The sequence below is a fragment of the Lolium rigidum genome, chromosome 4, assembly GCF_022539505.1.
Source record: "Lolium rigidum isolate FL_2022 chromosome 4, APGP_CSIRO_Lrig_0.1, whole genome shotgun sequence".
Lineage (NCBI taxonomy): Eukaryota > Viridiplantae > Streptophyta > Magnoliopsida > Poales > Poaceae > Lolium > Lolium rigidum.
Window position 1 is genome coordinate 45,374,199 of NC_061511.1, and position 17,854 is coordinate 45,392,052.

A 17,854-nucleotide genomic window follows, 5' to 3' on the forward strand; every position below is an offset into this window, starting at 1 on the left:
GGTGGCCAGCGGCTAGGGTGCTGCCTGTCGCGGCTTTGGCTGGGGCCATGGATCTGGGCGGCGGCCCTTCTGGCGTGGCGATGACGTGCTCGCAGCAGGCGTCGTCGCGGGTGGCTCTGGCCGTCGGCCTCGTCCTCTTGGGAGGTGCAACCGCAGCGGACGGCGGTTGCGGCTTGGAGGTCTACCTCCTCGTCAAATTTGGTGCGTGTCTCCCCGTCCGGATCTCTCTCCTCCACCGGTTTGGTTGAGGGCGGCGGTTTCTCCCTGTCCTAGAACGTGGTGGGTGTTGGTGGTTTGCTTGGGACCAGGGGAAACGCTAGGTCGGCTGGCTTGGCCCAGCGACGGCGACGCCTTCGGGCGCCGTTCTTCCTCCTTGGAGGCGTGGCTGAGGTCCCCTGTTTACACCCCGACCTACCTCCCGGGCGAAAGCCCAAAATCCTGCGGATTGGGCGACGTCAACGTGCTGCACAACGTGTCCTTGTTGGAGGCATCGCCTGGGGAGTGTGGTGCTCGGTGAGAAGAGTTGAAGGCGAGAGCTTTGACCTATGCAGTTGCTTCTGGTCGCTTTCCTGCCTCAGGTTCTCCAAGGTCAGCAATGGTTTGGCGGATGTGGTGTGCTCCCTTCCTTCGGTGGTCGTGGTTTGGGGCTGTCCTGGGGCTCGAGTCCAAATCCTCCCCAGCTCTTGGGTGAGCTGATCTCATGTCCGATGGTTCGACGCCTTCGAGCCAAGGCGAGAGGGTAGGGACCCTCTTCGGCGTGAGAGAAGGAGGGTGTCTGATGCTTGCAGACCAGGGTGTCTTCCTCGAGCACAATCTCCATCCTGCTTCTGGCAGTACCTCGTCGTGCCTTCCATTCTTGATGTCTTGGTGCCGGAGCGTGGTAGTCTTCACCTTGCACGTTCCTTCGGTGCTTGCGTGTAGTGTTGAGTTGTAAGCTGTTCGGGGTGCTCCCTTGTATCGTTCGGCCGTTGTGGTGTGTGGTGTGTGGTGTGTGGTGTTGTGTTGTGGGTGGGTGGCCTTGTGTAATCCCTGGCCGGTTGATGGCTTTGTTAATTCAAAGTCGGGCTCCTCTGAGCCTACTGTTTAAAAAATGCCTCTCTAGAACACACACAAAATCATTCAGTAGTCTTTAGTGCTATTTCTGTCAATTAGTTACAGGTTTACAGCTATCTATTTTGTTTGCAATGTACCTATAAAGCTATATTTTGCTAACACAGAACCAGCGGTAACAGATCAATGAGAATTTGAAGATAGGAACACAACTATACATGCAACAGTTCACACAAGGTGCAAAGCTGGACCCTGCAGAAAGAAAATGTTCGATTAAACTGGAAGACCACATTGCAAAGAAAAAGCACAAGACATGACAGAGTGATAAGTCCAGAAGTCAAATCCGCAACAAAGAAAAAACTCACCTAACTGTCTTCTGGATGGGCACCTATCTCTATCTGTAGAGGGGAGCACGGCTTCTACTTTGTTCTTGACCAGGATAGGAAATAAACTACTACAACATTTGTCACGTTCTTCCTCTGCCCTTCATAGGAAAAATCCGAGACATTCTCTCCTATGTCGGGCTGCAACAAGAAATACCAGTGGACAATTATTTTTTCTTACTCCAAAAGAAAAACAGAATTAGAGGAAGATTTAACCACAAATGATTAACAAAGATTAACACACTGAAAGGAAATTGATAAAATAATACACAAATGATAATGAGAAATTTAACCAATTAAGAAAATGATAAGTATGTTATGTAGCAAACCATAAGTGGAGTAATAGAATGTCATGCGAATTTCATGAGAAAGGTAAGCGTACCTATGTATCTGAATCCTCATTATCAAAAAAATGTATCTGAATCCTCATGATCACTCCATCTTTATTTCCAATTGAGTAGGCATCCAGTTAGACCAGGCTAACCAACAGGAACAAACTTTAGTCCTTATTATGCGGCACAAAAAAATCAACGGATAGCAGTAAGCAAAATCAGCATTGCTCTGCTCATAAGTATCTAAAAATCTCAGTATTGCAAAAGCATTGTCTGACCATGTAAAAGTAGAAACATAATGCTGAAATTCTCGTTTCATTTCAAAGTTGCCTGTTTTGAGAAATCTAAAGTAGCTAACTCTTTCCTGTTTCTAACAAGCACAAAGTTCTAGGTAAGTCGACAGTACTTTTTATTGTATTTGACTGATTACGAACAGATTTGTGTCACTCATTACAAAGACTAAGAACACATGTCTGTAAAGTTGTTATCTGAAAGGACTATTAAAAAGCACATTGTTATTACAATTCATAGTTGAGATGATCACTGCATCCCCTCCACAAAAATTTAGCAAATATCATCATTAAGTAATCAAACAGATCCAGCACACAGACACAATATACTCAACAAAGGTATACCTGTTGGCATGGAGCAGCGTGGGCCAAGATACTACTTGGGATTCCACCGTTAGGACGGGCACGATGTGGAGCAGCAGGCGCAGAGGATGCACTCGTGTGGTTGGCCTTTGACTGGGGAATCTCGTTCTTATCATGTTGTGGCAGGTCCTTGTGATTCAGCGACGGATCGACGCTCTTGTACGGTGGAGATTTGTTGGAGCGGAGAGATCGTGGATGTTCCCCACGCGTCCGACTTGATCTTGGTGAGGCAGGCGAGCCCGTTGTTGCCCTCGATGTTCATGGCGCATCTACCCCCTCCCCGCAGCTCTTGTGGAAGGTGAGCGACATATCCTGCTCGTTCTTGAACTTGATGAGCGTGTCAAGCACCATGGGGCAGCAGACAGAGATGTCCACCGTCGGGGAGTCAGGGCCCCATCGGTAGATCGAGAAGGTATTTTTTTAGGAACGATGGAGAATGTCTTGGTGTTGGCGAGCTTGGACGAGGGCGGTGGTGGCGCGAGGGAGAGGAGTGGGTCTTGGAGGCGACAAGGAGGGAGGAGAGGGCCGACAACAGGAGGACGCACGTCGCCGGCGGCGCCGATCCTAGGAGACGGCAGTGGCCGAACCCTAGATCGCGGTGGCGCTCGTCAGTCGCGGGGAGGACGGGTGCTGGTGGGGGTTTGTTCGATGAAACGCACGACGTAGCGGGGAGGATGGCAGAAAACGGTATAATGTGATTTAGTGGGAGGGTAAAAATGTCTTCTTGAAAATATGTTGGACAAAATCTATGACCGGAGGAAACAGAACAAATTCCTCCTTTTTAGATAGTAGAGATTTATCTGCTCCAATGCCACCCACCCTTCCTTGTATGGGTCATGAGCTTAACTTTGTTTGATAGCGTCAGCTATCTGAATAGGTTTCTCAACATAATAAAGTAGAAGTAATTGGAGTAGATTAAATATTCATAGTAAGAGGCATGCTCAACCAATTCAGGAAGATTGAACTAGAAAGGTTATCCTTTGTTGTAACCTCACATTTTCCTTCTATCATGGCCAACGCCACACCTCTTATATCTTCAGTGTAGTACAGCTAGATCAAGTAACAACAAAAACATGCACTAAAGATTATAGATACAAAAAAGGTAAGGTGGAATCATAGGCGTATGATAGTATCGATATGGATAGATTATTAGACAGTAACAAATAGGGCAATGATGTCAAACCTCTGTGATGCCTGAAGAGTAACCCATAGTTCATGAAACGTCGGCGGGCTTATATAGCCTTGTTACACTGACTTTGGTTGATTTTGGACAGGCTTTGTTAGATAGTATAGTAGGTTGATACAACTTGCATGTCCAAATATTACAAGTAAAAGTGTTTAAAGACTTCAAGATCATACTTGGTCCTTTGAGGATTAACGAATGAGTCAAACGAGCTTAAGAGCCATTGGGTCCAATCCAATGTACCAGTCCTTTGAGGATTAACGAATGATCAAATTTCTTTGACGATTAACGAATGATCAAATTTCCTAGATTTCCAAATCAAAGAGAGAAGAACACTATGTAAATGAAAACACCATCTCGACATTGTTGATTTGTTTCTTCAATCTCATACACTGATTTGTTTAACAAAAAAGAATTACATTTAGCATAGAGGGAAAAAAGGAGAAGATGAAGGCATCCTGCGAGCAGGATCACATGTAGTAATTCCTATTTCATACACTTGGCCGGCTCACGTAGTTAGTTTGCACCCACGTCCTCATTGTCTACGTCGTCAATGTTCAGCTGATTCCTTTGTACGTATGCTTAATACCCCTGGAACTGAGGAGGTGGGGGTGATGCGTACTTGGCCGACACCCACTGGCGGCATGATGAAATTGTCGAAGGCTGGGGTTGGAACTGATTCTGCTGGAGGTGCCTGTGGCTCCTCTTTCGCCGGTGGTGGTAGGGTCTTTGCCGGAGGTGCCTTTGGCTCCTCTTTCGCCGGTGGTGGTAGGGTCTTTGCCGGAGGTGCCTGTGGCTCCTCTTTCGCTGGTGGTGGTAGCGTCTTTGCCGGAGGTGCCTGTGGCTCCTCTTTCGCTGGTGGTGGTAGGGTCTTTGCTGGAGGAGGCAATAACACTGGCGCCGGTGGTGGAGAGCTGACTGGTGCTGGAGGTGGAGGAGACTTGACTGGAGGTGGTGGTGAGCTAACCTGGAGCGGGTGGTGGTGGAGACTTCACCGGGGGTGGTGGTGAGCTCACTCGGGGCCGGGGGAGGCTTCACCGGTACCTGGTGGTGGCGAGCTAACTGGAGCAGGTGGTGGTGGAGATTTCACCGGGGAGGCGGTGAGCTAACTCGGAGCCGGTGGTGGCTTCACCGGGTACCGGTGGCGGTGAGCTTACCGGCGCTGGTGGTGGTGGAGACTTGACCGGAGGAGGCGGCGAGCTAGCCGGCACCGGTGGTGGTAGAGACTTCACTACAGGAGGTGGTGAGCTCACCTGGTGCAGGGGGTGGTGGAGACTTGACCGGGAGGAGGCGGTGAGCTCACTTGGAGCCGGTGGCGGTGGAGACTTCACGTGGGGAGGTGGCGAGCTCACCTGGAGCAGGTGGCGGTGATGCCTTAACCACCGGGGTTGGTGGTGGTAAGGGCTTCTCCGGGGTAGAGTTCTTTTGGTGGAGACGACTTCACCGGTGGAGGCAGTGCTTCGACAGGAGGTTCATACTTCTCAGCCGGAGGTGGAGACGATTTCACGATCGGAACCGGCGGTGGTAGAACCTTCTCTGCGGGTGGTGGGAGGATCTTGGGAGTGGGTGTTGGCGGAGTTATCTCCGGAGCGGGCGGTGGTAGAACCTTCTTTGGAGGTGGTGGGGAGCTCACCGGTGCAGGTGGCGGAGGAGACTTCACGGGGGGAGGTGGAGAGCTCACCGGTGCTGGAGGTGGAGGAGATTTCACCGGAGGAGGTGGAGAGCTCACTGGTGCGGGTGGTGGTGGAGACTTAACCGGAGGAGGTGGAGAGCTGATTGGTGCAGGTGGTGGCGGGGACTTGACCGGAGGAGGTGGGGAGCTGACCGGTGCGGGCGGTGGCGGGGACTTCACCGGTGGTGGCGGAGAGCTGACCGGTGCGGGTGGTGGTGGAGACTTCACCGGAGGAGGTGGAGAGCTCACTGGCGCAGGCGGTGGAGGAGATTTCACCGGGGGTGGCGGAGAGCTGACCGGAGCTGGCGGTGGAGATTCGGCCTTTGGCGCTGCCGGTGGAGGATAAACCTTGGCCGGTGCTGGGGGTGGTAGTTCTTCCTTCGGCGGTGGTGCCTTCGGGCGCTCAGGGGACAACGGAAGCCGGCCGGATGTTGGAGGTGGTGGAGCGCTAGCATACCCTTCCGGTGGTGGTGGGGGCAAGTCCGGTCCGACAATCGGGGACAGCGGTGCCGGCTCAGGAGCCGGCGTTGGTGCGGACTCCTTGGGCTGCGGTGGCGGCGGCGGCAGCTCCGGCCCAACAATCGGGGTCAAGGGCGTCTCGGACGGCGGCGACGCTGGCTTCCCGCCTCCGCCGGCGCATGGGTGGTTGCTGCAGTCGACGGGGCGCGCGAGCACGGGCGCGCACTGGAGCGAGGTCTTCTGCGCAGGCCGGAGCGAGCCGAGACAGTTCCCGGCGTCGTCGAGGTTCACCTCGGCCTTCTCGGAGGGCATGCACGGCCCGGACTCGGAGTTGAAGAAGTTGTGGGCGAAGCTGAAGTTGACGAGCGCGGGGAGCTCGCAGATGGCCTCGTGCACGACGCCGGTGAAGACGTTCTTGGACACGTCCAGCTGCTCGAGCTTGGAGCATCCGGAGATCTCCTTGGGCAGGGACCCGACGAGGCCGTTGCCGCTGACGTCGACGACGGTGGTGTTCTTGAGCAGGCCGATCTCGAGCGGCAGGCATCCGTCGAGGGTGTTGTTGAGGAAGATGATCTCGTCGAGCGTGTGCACCATCTTGCCGATGCTCTTGGGGATGCACCCCACGAGCTTGTTGTTGGCGAAGACGACGACGGAGGCGGTGGAGTTGCCGAGCGTCTCCGGGATTGGGCCGACGAAGCGGTTGCTGTTGACGAAGATGGCGTCGTACTCCTTGTCGAAGAGCGCCGGCGGGAGGTCGCCCTCGAAGTCGTTGAAGCGGATGTCGAGGTACTTGAGGGAGACCATCTCGAGGCAGACGTAGGGGAAGATGCCCACGAAGCGGTTGTTGCTCACGTCGAACTCGTGGAGGATGGTGAGCGCGACATGCTCTTGGGGATGATCCCGCAGAAGCGGTTGGTGTTGATGTGGAAGAAGGCCAGGTCCGTGAGCAGGCCGAGCTCGGGGGGCAGGTACCCGGCGATGTCGGCGCCGTTGAGGTCGATGCCGGCCACGGTGGTGACTTTAGGGTCGTCCAGGGCCTGTGTTTCGATCGCATATACAGGCAGTGTGTGTGTTTTTTTAATCAAAATTCAGTATGACGATTCAAAAACAGAAATAATTTACTGCAAAATCCAAAACCGCGCGTGCCTGGGTGCAGATGACGCCGTTGTAGGAGCACACGTCGGTCCCGGTCCAGTTGGCGGTGAAGCCCTTGGGGTCGGAGTAGAAGGCGCGGCGCCAGGCCTGGAGCGCGATGTACGCGCGGCGGAGGCGGTCGTTGGCGAATGTCAAGCTCTTGGCGTCGGCACCCAGGCGGTCCTCGGGCTCGAAGTCCGTGGGGAGTTCGCCCTCATCGCCGGCGCCCGACTCGTTCATGGCGAGGAGCTGCCGGTGGGCGATGTAGGCGGCCTCGCCGCTCGTGACGGCACGGGCGGAGGAGAAGCAGGCAGCCAGGAGGAGGAGGAGCGTGGCCGCCAGACGGCGGCCATTGGGCAGCAGCGGCGGCCCGTGGTGGTCCATGGTTAACGGGAGCTCCGTCCGGCAGTGTGATGAGGTGCCACCGCCTCCTGCGTGGAGCTGATATAGAGGGTGGCGACCTTCCTGGAGGAATGGCATGCAGGCGTGGTGGCGTGTTCCTCGCGTCGACGGGCATGGATGGCCGGTGGCCGTGGAGGGCCACGCGGGTTCCGCGGCCGAGGTTGCAGGAGAGGTCGGGCCAAACCCGGCCGGCCATTTTTGGGTAGCTTGCATGCATGCCATTGATTTCTCTAGCTCATCGCTCCGCCCGCCTGGTTTCCGACCGGCCGGTCCGACACACCCCGTGAAACCCATGCATAGCCACGATTTCTTTTTGCCGCAAAACGGAAATCGACGTCTCAAGGCTGAAGGCCATCCGCTCCTCTCTCGTTCTTCGTTTTCTGTTTTATCTCCTGCTTCTTTTTTTTATTCAGTTCATTTTTATTTGCTAATTTTCTGATAAATTTTAGGTTGATGTGTTTTTCGTCCCTTATTTTTTATGTTTCATTTCTTTTTAAAAGTAACATTGTTTTGAAAAACATAAAACATTAATTGTGATGTTATATGCTTTTTGTACTATGATTTTTCTTCCATTCATGTGAACTAGCACGGTGATCCTCACAAATTCAAGAGCATCATCTTCAATATGTTTATAGTGATCGAGAAATAAAAAATAATGCATATTATATGATCTTATATGATACTAGTTTGTAATCAACATAAATGTTATGAAAATGATATGTGAGTGGAAAATTTTCATTATTATTGGATATACATATGAATATGAAGATATATGTCATAAATTTAAGAAGCCCATTATTATTCATTTATTCGTAAGATTAATTTTCGAAAGGCATTTGATAAAGTGGAATATAATGCGATTATAGCTATGTTAAAGCCAAATAATTTGGCCTGAAATGGATTTCATTTAGTGTTAATATACTTTATTCTGCCTCTACTAATGTTCTCTTAAATGGCATCTGTGGGAAAAAAATATACAAAGGGGGTACAATAGGGTGATCCAATACACCTTTCTATGTGTAAATAGCTATTAATCTAATTCCATCAATTATCAATGATGTCTGGCTAAGAGGAATTATGAGATTGCAAATCAATGAAGATTTTGGGCAGAAATACCCCATATTCAAATATGTCAGCTGATATAAATGAGTTGCGACAACTCAAGGGTATCCTTATTGATTTCTTCTGCAATTCTACCGGACTACAAGTCAATTACAACAAAACTAGTCTTGTTCTCCCAATTAATGTTAAGGACGAACAAGCAAAAATTCATTGCTGACTCTTGGTTGCAAAACTTAATGTTGAGGAAGAACAAGCAAAGGAACAGTTCCTCCGAGATTCCTTTTTCCCTTTTTCTTTTGATTTTACTTTGTTCGAAAAAATCAAGATTTCAAACCTTTCAAGTTTGAAAAAAAGTTTAGATTTAAATTTAAAAATGAAAAGTATTTAAATTTTAAAAATCAAAATTGAAATAAGCTCAAATATAAATTTCTGATATATCAAATTTGACAGTTGTTTAAAGTTGAAAAATCTTCAAATTTGAAAATTGTTCAAATAGGAAATCAAATTTGAAAATTGTTGAAATCTCAAATAATAAAATTTGAAAATTGTTCAAACTTAAAAATGTTCAAAAGAGAAAAAAAATGTTCACAATTTTCAATAAAACCAAAAAAAGACCGAAAAGTGTAAAAAAAGACAAAAACACGAAAGAACCATCAAAGTACCAACCAAAACTGAGAGAACCTGAAAGTTCTACAAACTTCCTAACATCGGAAAAGACCAGGACACACATAAATGGGTTGACTATCGAGAGGAAGGGTAAGACCGAGGGAGGAGGAAGTTCGGGAGGAAGAAGAAGACCGCACCCACCACGTCGTGGACGGTGACGACGCCACCAGCGATGCGAGGCATGGACCTCACCGGAGACAGGGCGATACAATGCAATTTTAGCTATGTAAAAGACATGGAATTTGGCCCCAAATGGACTACTCTTATTGTCAATATACTTTATTCTACCTCTACTGTTGTTCTCTTAAATCGTATCTCTGTGAAACAAAATATGCAAAGCGGGGTACAACAAGGTCAATCAGTTATCAATGATGCCTAGCTAAGAGGAATACTGAGCTTGCAAATCAATGAAGATTTTGGACAAAAATACACCATAGTCCAATATGTTGATGACACTTTAGTGATTATGCGAGTTGATATAAATGAGTTGCAACAACCGAACGAAATACTTATTGATTTCAGCAATTCTACGGGACTACAAGTCAATTAGCACAAAACTAGTCTTGTCCTTTGATGTCTACGGGTGCTTCTATTCTTGTAGACAGTGTTGGGCCTCCAAGAGCAGAGGTTTGTAGAACAGCAGCAAGTTTCCCTTAAGTGGGTCACCGAAGGTTTATCGAACTCAGGGAGGAAGAGGTCAAAGATATCCCTCTCAAGCAACCCTGCAATCACGATACAAGAAGTCTCTTGTGTCCCCAACACACCTAATACACTTGTCAGATGTATAGGTGCACTAGTTCGGCGAAGAGATAGTGAAATACAAGTAGTATGGATGAATATGAGCAGTAGTAACGGCGCCAGAAAAGTGCTTGCTGGCGTGCAGTTGATGGTAGTAATATTGCAGGAAGTAAAGATGCAGTAAAACAGTAAACAAACGATGATTGCAGTATTTGGAAACAAGGCCTAGGGTTCATACTTTCACTAGTGGACACTCTCAACGTTGATCACATAAATAAATAAGTTCTCTTCCTTTGCGCTACATATACTCTTATTTGATGATGAACACCATTCGTTGTGTCGGGCTACAAGAGCACCTCAATGCCGGAGTTAACAAGCTCCACAACATTCGGCATTCATATTTAAGTAACCTTTAGAGTGTAATAGATCTTTGCAACTTAAACCGAGTACTAACATAGCATACACACTGTCACCTTTACACTATGAAGGGGGAATAAATCACATCAATACTATCATAGTAATAATTAACTCCATAACCTACAAGAGATTATGATCATAACCTACGCCAAGTACTACACGATGCACACACTTGTCACCATTACACCGTGAAGGAGGAATAGACTACTTTAATAACATCACAAGAGTAGCACATAGACTAATAGTGATACAAAGCTCATATGAATCTCAATCATGTAAGGCAGCTCATGAGATCATTGTATTGAAGTACATAGGAGAGAGATTAACCACATAGCTACCGGTACAGCCCTTAGCCTCGAGGGAGAACTACTCCCTCCTCATGGGAGACAAGCAGCGTTGATGAAGATGGCGGTGGTGTCGATGGAGGAGCCTTCCGGGGGCACTTCCCCGTCCCGGCGGCGTGCCGGAACAGAGACTCATGTCCCCCAGATCTTGGCTTCGCGATGGCGGCGGCTCTGGAAGGTTTCTCGTACCGTGGCTTTTCCGTCTTGAAGATTTAGGTCAGGGGGCTTCTTATAGGCGAAGAGGCGGAGTCGGAGGGGTTACGGAGCCGCCACACAATAGGGGGGCGCGGGCCCTAGCCTGGCCGCGCCGCCACCATGTGTGGGGCCCACCTGGCTGTCCTCTGGCCCCTCTCCGGTGTTCTGGAAGCTTCGTGGAATTATAAGATGCTGGGCATTGACTTCGTCCAATTCCGAGAATATTTCCTTACTAGGATTTATGAAACCAAAAACAGCGAGAAAACGAGAGCGGCACTTCGGCATCTTGTCAATAGGTTAGTTCCGGAAAATGCATAATAATGACATAAAGTGTGAACAAAACATGTAGGTATTGTCATAAAACTAGCATGGAACATAAGAAATTATAGATACGTTTGAGACGTATCAAGCATCCCAAATTTAGTTCCTACTCGCCCTCGAGTAGGTAAACGATAACAAGGATAATTTCTGAAGTGACATGCTATCATAATCTTGATCAATACTATTGTAAAGCACATGAGATGAATGCAGCGATTCGAAGCAATGATGAAGACAATGAGTAAACAACTGAATCATATAGCAAGGACTTTTCATGAATAATACTTTCAAGACAAGCATCAATAAGACTTTCATAAGAGTTACTCATAAAGCAATAAATTCTAAGTAGAAGGCATTGAAGCAACACAAAGGATGATTAAGTTTCAGCAATTGCTTTCAACTTGTAACATGTATATCTCATGGATAGTTGTCAACACAAAGTAATATAACAAGTGCAATAGGTAAACATGTAAGAATCAATGCACACAGTTTACACAAGTGTTTGCTTCTAAGATAGAAAGAAGTAGGTAAACTGACTCAACAATAAAGTAGAAGAATGGCCCTTCGCAGAGGGAAGCATGGATTACTATTTTTGTGCTAGAGCTTTTATTTTGAAAACATAGAAACAATTTTGTCAATGGTAGAAATAAATCATATGTGTTATGTATAAGATATCCTATAAGTTGCAAGCCTCATGCATAGTATACCAATAGTGCTCGCACCTTGTCCTAATTAGCTTGGATTAACACGGATTATCATTGCATAACATATGTTTCAACCAAGTGTCACAAAGGGGTACCTCTATGCCGCCTGTACAAAGGTCTAAGGAGAAAGTTCGCATTGGATTTTTCGCTTTTGATTATTCTCAACTTAGACATCCATACCGGGACAACATAGACAACATATAATGGACTCCTCTTTCATGCATAAGCATTCAACAACAGATAATATACTCATAAGAGATTGAGGATTAATGTCCAAACTGAAACTTCCACCATGATTCATGGCTTTAGTTAGCGGCCCAATGTTCTTCTCTAACAATATGCATACTCAAACCGTTTGATCATGAAAATCGCCCTTACTTCAGACAAGACGAACATGCATAGCAACTCACATGATATTCAACAAAGGTGAAAAGTTGATGGCGTCCTCAGAAACATGGTTACCGCTCAACAAGCAACTTATAAGAAATAAGATACATAGCAACATATTTAGTACCACAATAGTTTTTAAGGCTATTTTCCCATGAGCTATGTATTGCAAAAGACAAAGAATAGAATTTTAAAGGTAGCACTCAAGTAATTTACTTTGGAATGGCAGAGAAATACCATGTAGTAGGTAGGTATGGTGGACACAAATGGCATAGTTTTTGGCTCAAGGATTTGGGTGCACGAGAAGAATTCCTCTCAATACAAGGCTAGGCTAGCAAGGTTGTTTGAAGCAAACTCAAGTATAAACGGTGCAGCAAGACTCACATATGAACATATTGTAAGCATTATAAGACTTTACATCGTCTCCTTGTTGTTCAAACACCTTAACCAGAAAATATCTAGACTCAAGAGAACAATCATGCAAACCAAATTTTAACAAGCTCTATGTAGTTCTTCATTAATGGGTACAAAGTACATGATGCAAGAGCTTAAACATGATCTATATGAGCACAACAATTGCCAAGTATCAAATTATTCAAGACATTATACCAATTACCACATGAAGCATTTTCTGTTTCCAACCAAATAGCAATTAACGAAGCGGTTTTCAACTCCGCCATGAACATTAAAGATAGAACTAAGAACACCAGTGTTCATATGAAAAAGCGGAGCGTGTCTCTCTCCCACACAAGCATGAATTTATTCAAACAAAACAAAAACAAACAGACGCTCCAAGTAAAGTACATAAGATGTGACCGAATAAAAATATAGTTTCAAGAGAAGAAACCTGATAAATTGTTGATGAAGAAGGGGATGTCTTGGGCATCCCCAAGCTTAGATGCTTGAGTCTTCTTGAAATATGCAGGGATGAACCACCGGGGCATCCCCAAGCTTAGACTTTTCACTCTTCTTGATCATAGTATATCATCCTCCTCTCTTGACCCTTGAAAACTTCCTTTACACCAAACTTAAAACAAACTCATTAGAGGGTTAGTGCATAATCAAAAATTCACATGTTCAGAGGTCACACAATCATTCTTAACACTTCTGGACATTGCCCAAATCTACTGGAAGTCAATGGAACAAAGAAATCCATCCAACACAGCAAAAGAGGCAATGCGAAATAAAAGGCAGAATCTGTCAAAACAGAACAGTCCGTAAAGACGAATTTTTTAGAGGCACTGGACTTGCTCAGATGAAAATGCTCAAATTGAATGAAATTTGCGTACATATCTGAGGATCATGCACGTAAATTGGTAGATTTTTCTGAGTTACGTACAGAGAACCCTGCCCAAATTCGTGACAGCAAGAAATCTGTTTCTGCGCAGTAATCCAAATCTAGTATCAACCCTACTATCAAAGACTTTACTTGGCACAACAATGCAATAAAATAAAGATAGGGAGAGGTTGCTACAGTAGTAAACAACTTCCAAGACACAACAAAACAAAAGTACTGTAGCAAAATAAAAACATGGGTTATCTCCCAAGAAGTGCTTTCTTTATAGCCATTAAGATGGGCTTAGCAGTTTTAATGATGCACTCCCAAGAAATAAGAGTTGAAGCAAAAGAGAGCATCAAGAAGCAAATAAGAAACACTTTTAAGTCTAACCCACTTCCTATGCATAGGAATCTTGTACATAAACAAATTCATGAAGCATAATGCAACAAGCATAGAAAGATAAAACAAGTGTAACTTCAAGATTTTCAGCAAAAAGAGAGGTGTTTTAGTAACATGAAAATTTCTACAACCATATTTTCCTCTCTCATAATAACTTTCAGTAGCATCATGAACAAATTCAACAATATAACTATCACATGAAACATTCTTATCATGAGCTATATGCATAAAATTATTACTCTCCACATAAGCATAATCAATTTTACTAGTTGTAGTGGGAGCAAATTCAACAAAGTAGCTATCATTATTATTCTCATCATCAAATATAGGAGGTATAGTATCATCATAATAAAATTTACTCTCCATAGTAGGCGGCACGAGAAGACCACTATCATTATAATCATCATATATGGGAGGCATATCATAATCAACATAAATTTTCTCCTCAATACCCGGAGAGGTAAAGAGATCATTTTCATCAAAACCGACCTCCCCAAGCTTAGAATTTTCCATAACATTAGCAACAATGGTGTTCAAATAATTCATACTAATAACATTTCCATTAGCATGCATATAAAGTTACATGGATTTTTTAATTCTCTCTTCAAACACATCATGTCCTAATTCAAGATAAAGTTCATTAAGATCTCTCATTGTGTTGTTGTTTTCCATTAAGCCTTACTAGTGTTTAACAAGAAACAAAAAGATGCAATTGCAGGATCTAAAGGAAATAGCTTCGAGCACACACAACGGCAACAGAAAAGTACTTAGTTACCTGGGACCGGAGTATGAGTGCCTTTTACCTTTCCTCCCCGGCAACGGCGCCAGAAAAGTGCTTGATGTCTACGAGTGCTTCTATTCTTGTAGACAGTGTTGGGCCTCCAAGAGCAGAGGTTTGTAGAACAGCAGCAAGTTTCCCTTAAGTGGATCACCCAAGGTTTATCGAACTCGGGGAGGAAGAGGTCAAAGATATCCCTCTCAAGCAACCCTACAATCACGATACAAGAAGTCTCTTGTGTCCCCAACACACCTAATACACTTGTCGGATGTATAGGTGCACTAGTTCGGCGAAGAGATAGTGAAATACAAGTAGTATGGATGAATATGAGCGAGTAGTAACGGCGCCAGAAAAGTGCTTGCTGGCGTGCAGTTGATGGTAGTAATATTGCAGGAAGTAAAGATGCAGTAAAACAGTAAACAAGCGATGATTGCAGTATTTGGAAACAAGGCCTAGGGTTCATACTTTCACTAGTGGACACTCTCAACATTGATCACATAAATAAATAAGTTCTCTTCCTTTGCGCTACATATACTCTTGTTTGATGATGAACACCATTCGTTGTGTAGGGCTACAAGAGCACCTCAATATATGCCGGAGTTAACAAGCTCCACAACATTCGGCATTCATATTTAAGTAACCTTTAGAGCATAATAGATCTTTGCAACTTAAACCGAGTACTAACATAGCATACACACTGTCACCTTTACACTATGAAGGGGGAATAAATCACATCAATACTATCGTAGTAATAATTAACTCCATAACCTACAAGAGATTATGATCATAACCTATGTCAAGTACTACACGATGCACACACTGTCACCATTACACCGTGAAGGAGGAATAGACTACTTTAATAACATCACAAGAGTAGCACATAGACTAATAGTGATACAAAGCTCATATGAATCTCAATCATGTAAGGCAGCTCATGAGATCATTGTATTGAAGTACATAGGAGAGAGATTAACCACATAGCTACCGGTACAACCCTTAGCCTCGAGGGAGAACTACTCCCTCCTCATGGGAGAACAACGAGCGTTGATGAAGATGGCGGTGGTGTCGATGGAGGAGCCTTTGGGGGCACTTCCCCGTCCCGGCGGCGTGCCGGAACAGAGACTCCTGTCCCCGGATCTTGGCTTCGCGATGGCGGCGGCTCCGGAAGGTTTCTCGTACCGTGGCTTTTCCGTCTCGAAGATTTAGGTCAGGGGGCTTCTTATAGGCGAAGAGGCGAAGTCGGAGGGGTTACGGAGCCGCCACACAATAGGGGGGCGCGGGCCCTAGCCTGGTCGTGCCGCCACCATGTGTGGGGCCCACCTGGCTCTCCTCTGGCCCCTCTCCGGTGTTCTAGAAGCTTCGTGGAATTATAAGATGCTAGGCGTTGATTTCGTCCAATTCCGAGAATATTTCCTTACTAGGATTTCTGAAACCAAAAACAGCAGAAAACAGAAGCGGCACTTCGGCATCTTGTCAATAGGTTAGGTCCGGAAAATGCATAATAATGACATAAAGTGTGAACAAAACATGTAGGTATTGTCATAAAACTAGCATGGAACATAAGAAATTATAGATACGTTTGAGACGTATCATCCTTCCAATTAATGTTGAGGAAGAACAAGCGAAAAATCATTGTCGAATCTTTTGGTTGCAAAATTAATCTTGAGGAAGAACAGGCAAATGAACGGTTCCTCCAAAATTATTTTTTTCGTTTTTCTATTGATTTTATATTTTTTTTGAAAAAATTTGAGATTTGAAACCTGTCAGGTTTGGAAAAGTTCAAATTTAAATTTAAATTTGAAAACTAACCAAATTAAAAAATCGAATTAGAAAACTTAAAATATAATTTCTTTATATTGTTCATATTTTACAATTATTTAAAGGTGGAAAATGTTCAAATTTGAAAAAAACAATCAATGGAAAAAAATTAATTTGAAAATTGTTCGAATTTGAAAGAAAAAAATCAAAATTGAATTTTTTTTCAAACTTAAAATGTCCAAATGAGAAAATTGTTCATTATTTTCAGTAAAATTTAAAAATTCTAAAATATGAAAACAAGAAAACCCGATAGAAATCCGGAAGAACCATCAAATTACCAAGAAAAAAATGGGAGAACCAGAAAGTTCCACAAACTTCCTAAAACTATAATATACCAGGACACGCATGAATGGGTTGATGGTCGAGAGGAAGAGGAAGAACAGAAGAGGAGGAAGTCCCGGAGGAAGAAGAAGACCGCACCCACCTCGCCGTGGACGGGGACGACGATGCGTTGCCGGTGAGGCCTGGACCTCACTAGAGATGATGACGACATGGCTAGCCGCGGCTAGCCGACGAATGTGACGTACAAAAACTTAGGGTTTTTGGAGGGGTTCAGGTATTCAATATTCCCTCATGCGAAGCGAAGTACATCACGTTGTAGAGATCCAGTCTACCACAAAGGTCTCCTGAACATCACATAGGCTGACCTTTTTCTCTAAGCCAATTCCACAAAAGACAAAGTCCTTTCGCTTATGGCTAGCTTTTCCTCTACTCTAGAGATGGCAAACTTCACAATCACTTCACAAGCTCCACGGAGGAGAAGTTTGGATCTCTTCACGATCCTCCATGAAGAGATTACGAGAGCACCAACCACCAAGCCAACTAGGAGGTCACCCTCCAAGAGTAACAAGCTTACAGTCTCTCACTCCAACTAATCATAATGAAGATAAACACTTCTGCAAGGATGTAAAAGCAAGAACACCAAAGATGTTCAAATAATTCTCTCTCAAATCCCACGGGAGCAAAAAATGCTATGGAAAAAACTAGAGAGGAAGTACAATGGAGGAAACCAACAAATAACAAATGACTCCATGATCTAGATCGCAAGAGTTCCTCTCACTTAGAGGAGGAATTGATTGGTGAAGATTGTAGATCAAGATGTCCTCTTCCAAATCCATCAAGAAGATTCAAGAATCATAGAAGGAAATAAAGAGGATGCAAAATTTTGAGGTTTCACAATGGAGTACGAGAGAGATAAAGTGTAATTGACCTTGCCTCCTCAATGAGGAAGAAGGGGTATTTACAGTTCAAGGGAGAAAACTAGCCGTTTGGGAGAAATCATGGACCCAAACTAGCGAGGCTGAATTCCTCGTTGATTTCATCCGGTGGCCAGACCGGTACGCCAAAACTAAGCTCGTTTGGTAGCCTGGGCCGATCCGAGATGACAACACCTATTTCCTTGCCGGTTTCAAACCGTCAAACTGGAATTGTTTTGGTTTCGCTGAAACCGTTATCATGTGTGCCATACGGAACATACCAAA

The 17,854-nt window shown here is 45.2% G+C and overlaps 1 protein-coding gene and 1 pseudogene across 1 annotated transcript; both read right to left on the reverse strand.

Annotated features, from left to right (window-relative positions):
* Positions 1 to 2,345: 2,345 nt before the first annotated feature.
* LOC124646978 lies at positions 2,346 to 3,256 on the reverse strand (annotated as a pseudogene).
* Positions 3,257 to 4,183: 927 nt separating this feature from the next.
* LOC124646979 (pollen-specific leucine-rich repeat extensin-like protein 3) lies at positions 4,184 to 7,250 on the reverse strand. The gene is given in 7 exon segments (XM_047186998.1): positions 4,184 to 4,237; positions 4,239 to 4,397; positions 4,479 to 4,568; positions 4,759 to 4,801; positions 5,257 to 6,610; positions 6,613 to 6,769; positions 6,879 to 7,250. Coding segments are annotated over 7 exon segments (2,229 nt in total).
* Between the last annotated feature and the right edge of the window lie 10,604 nt (positions 7,251 to 17,854).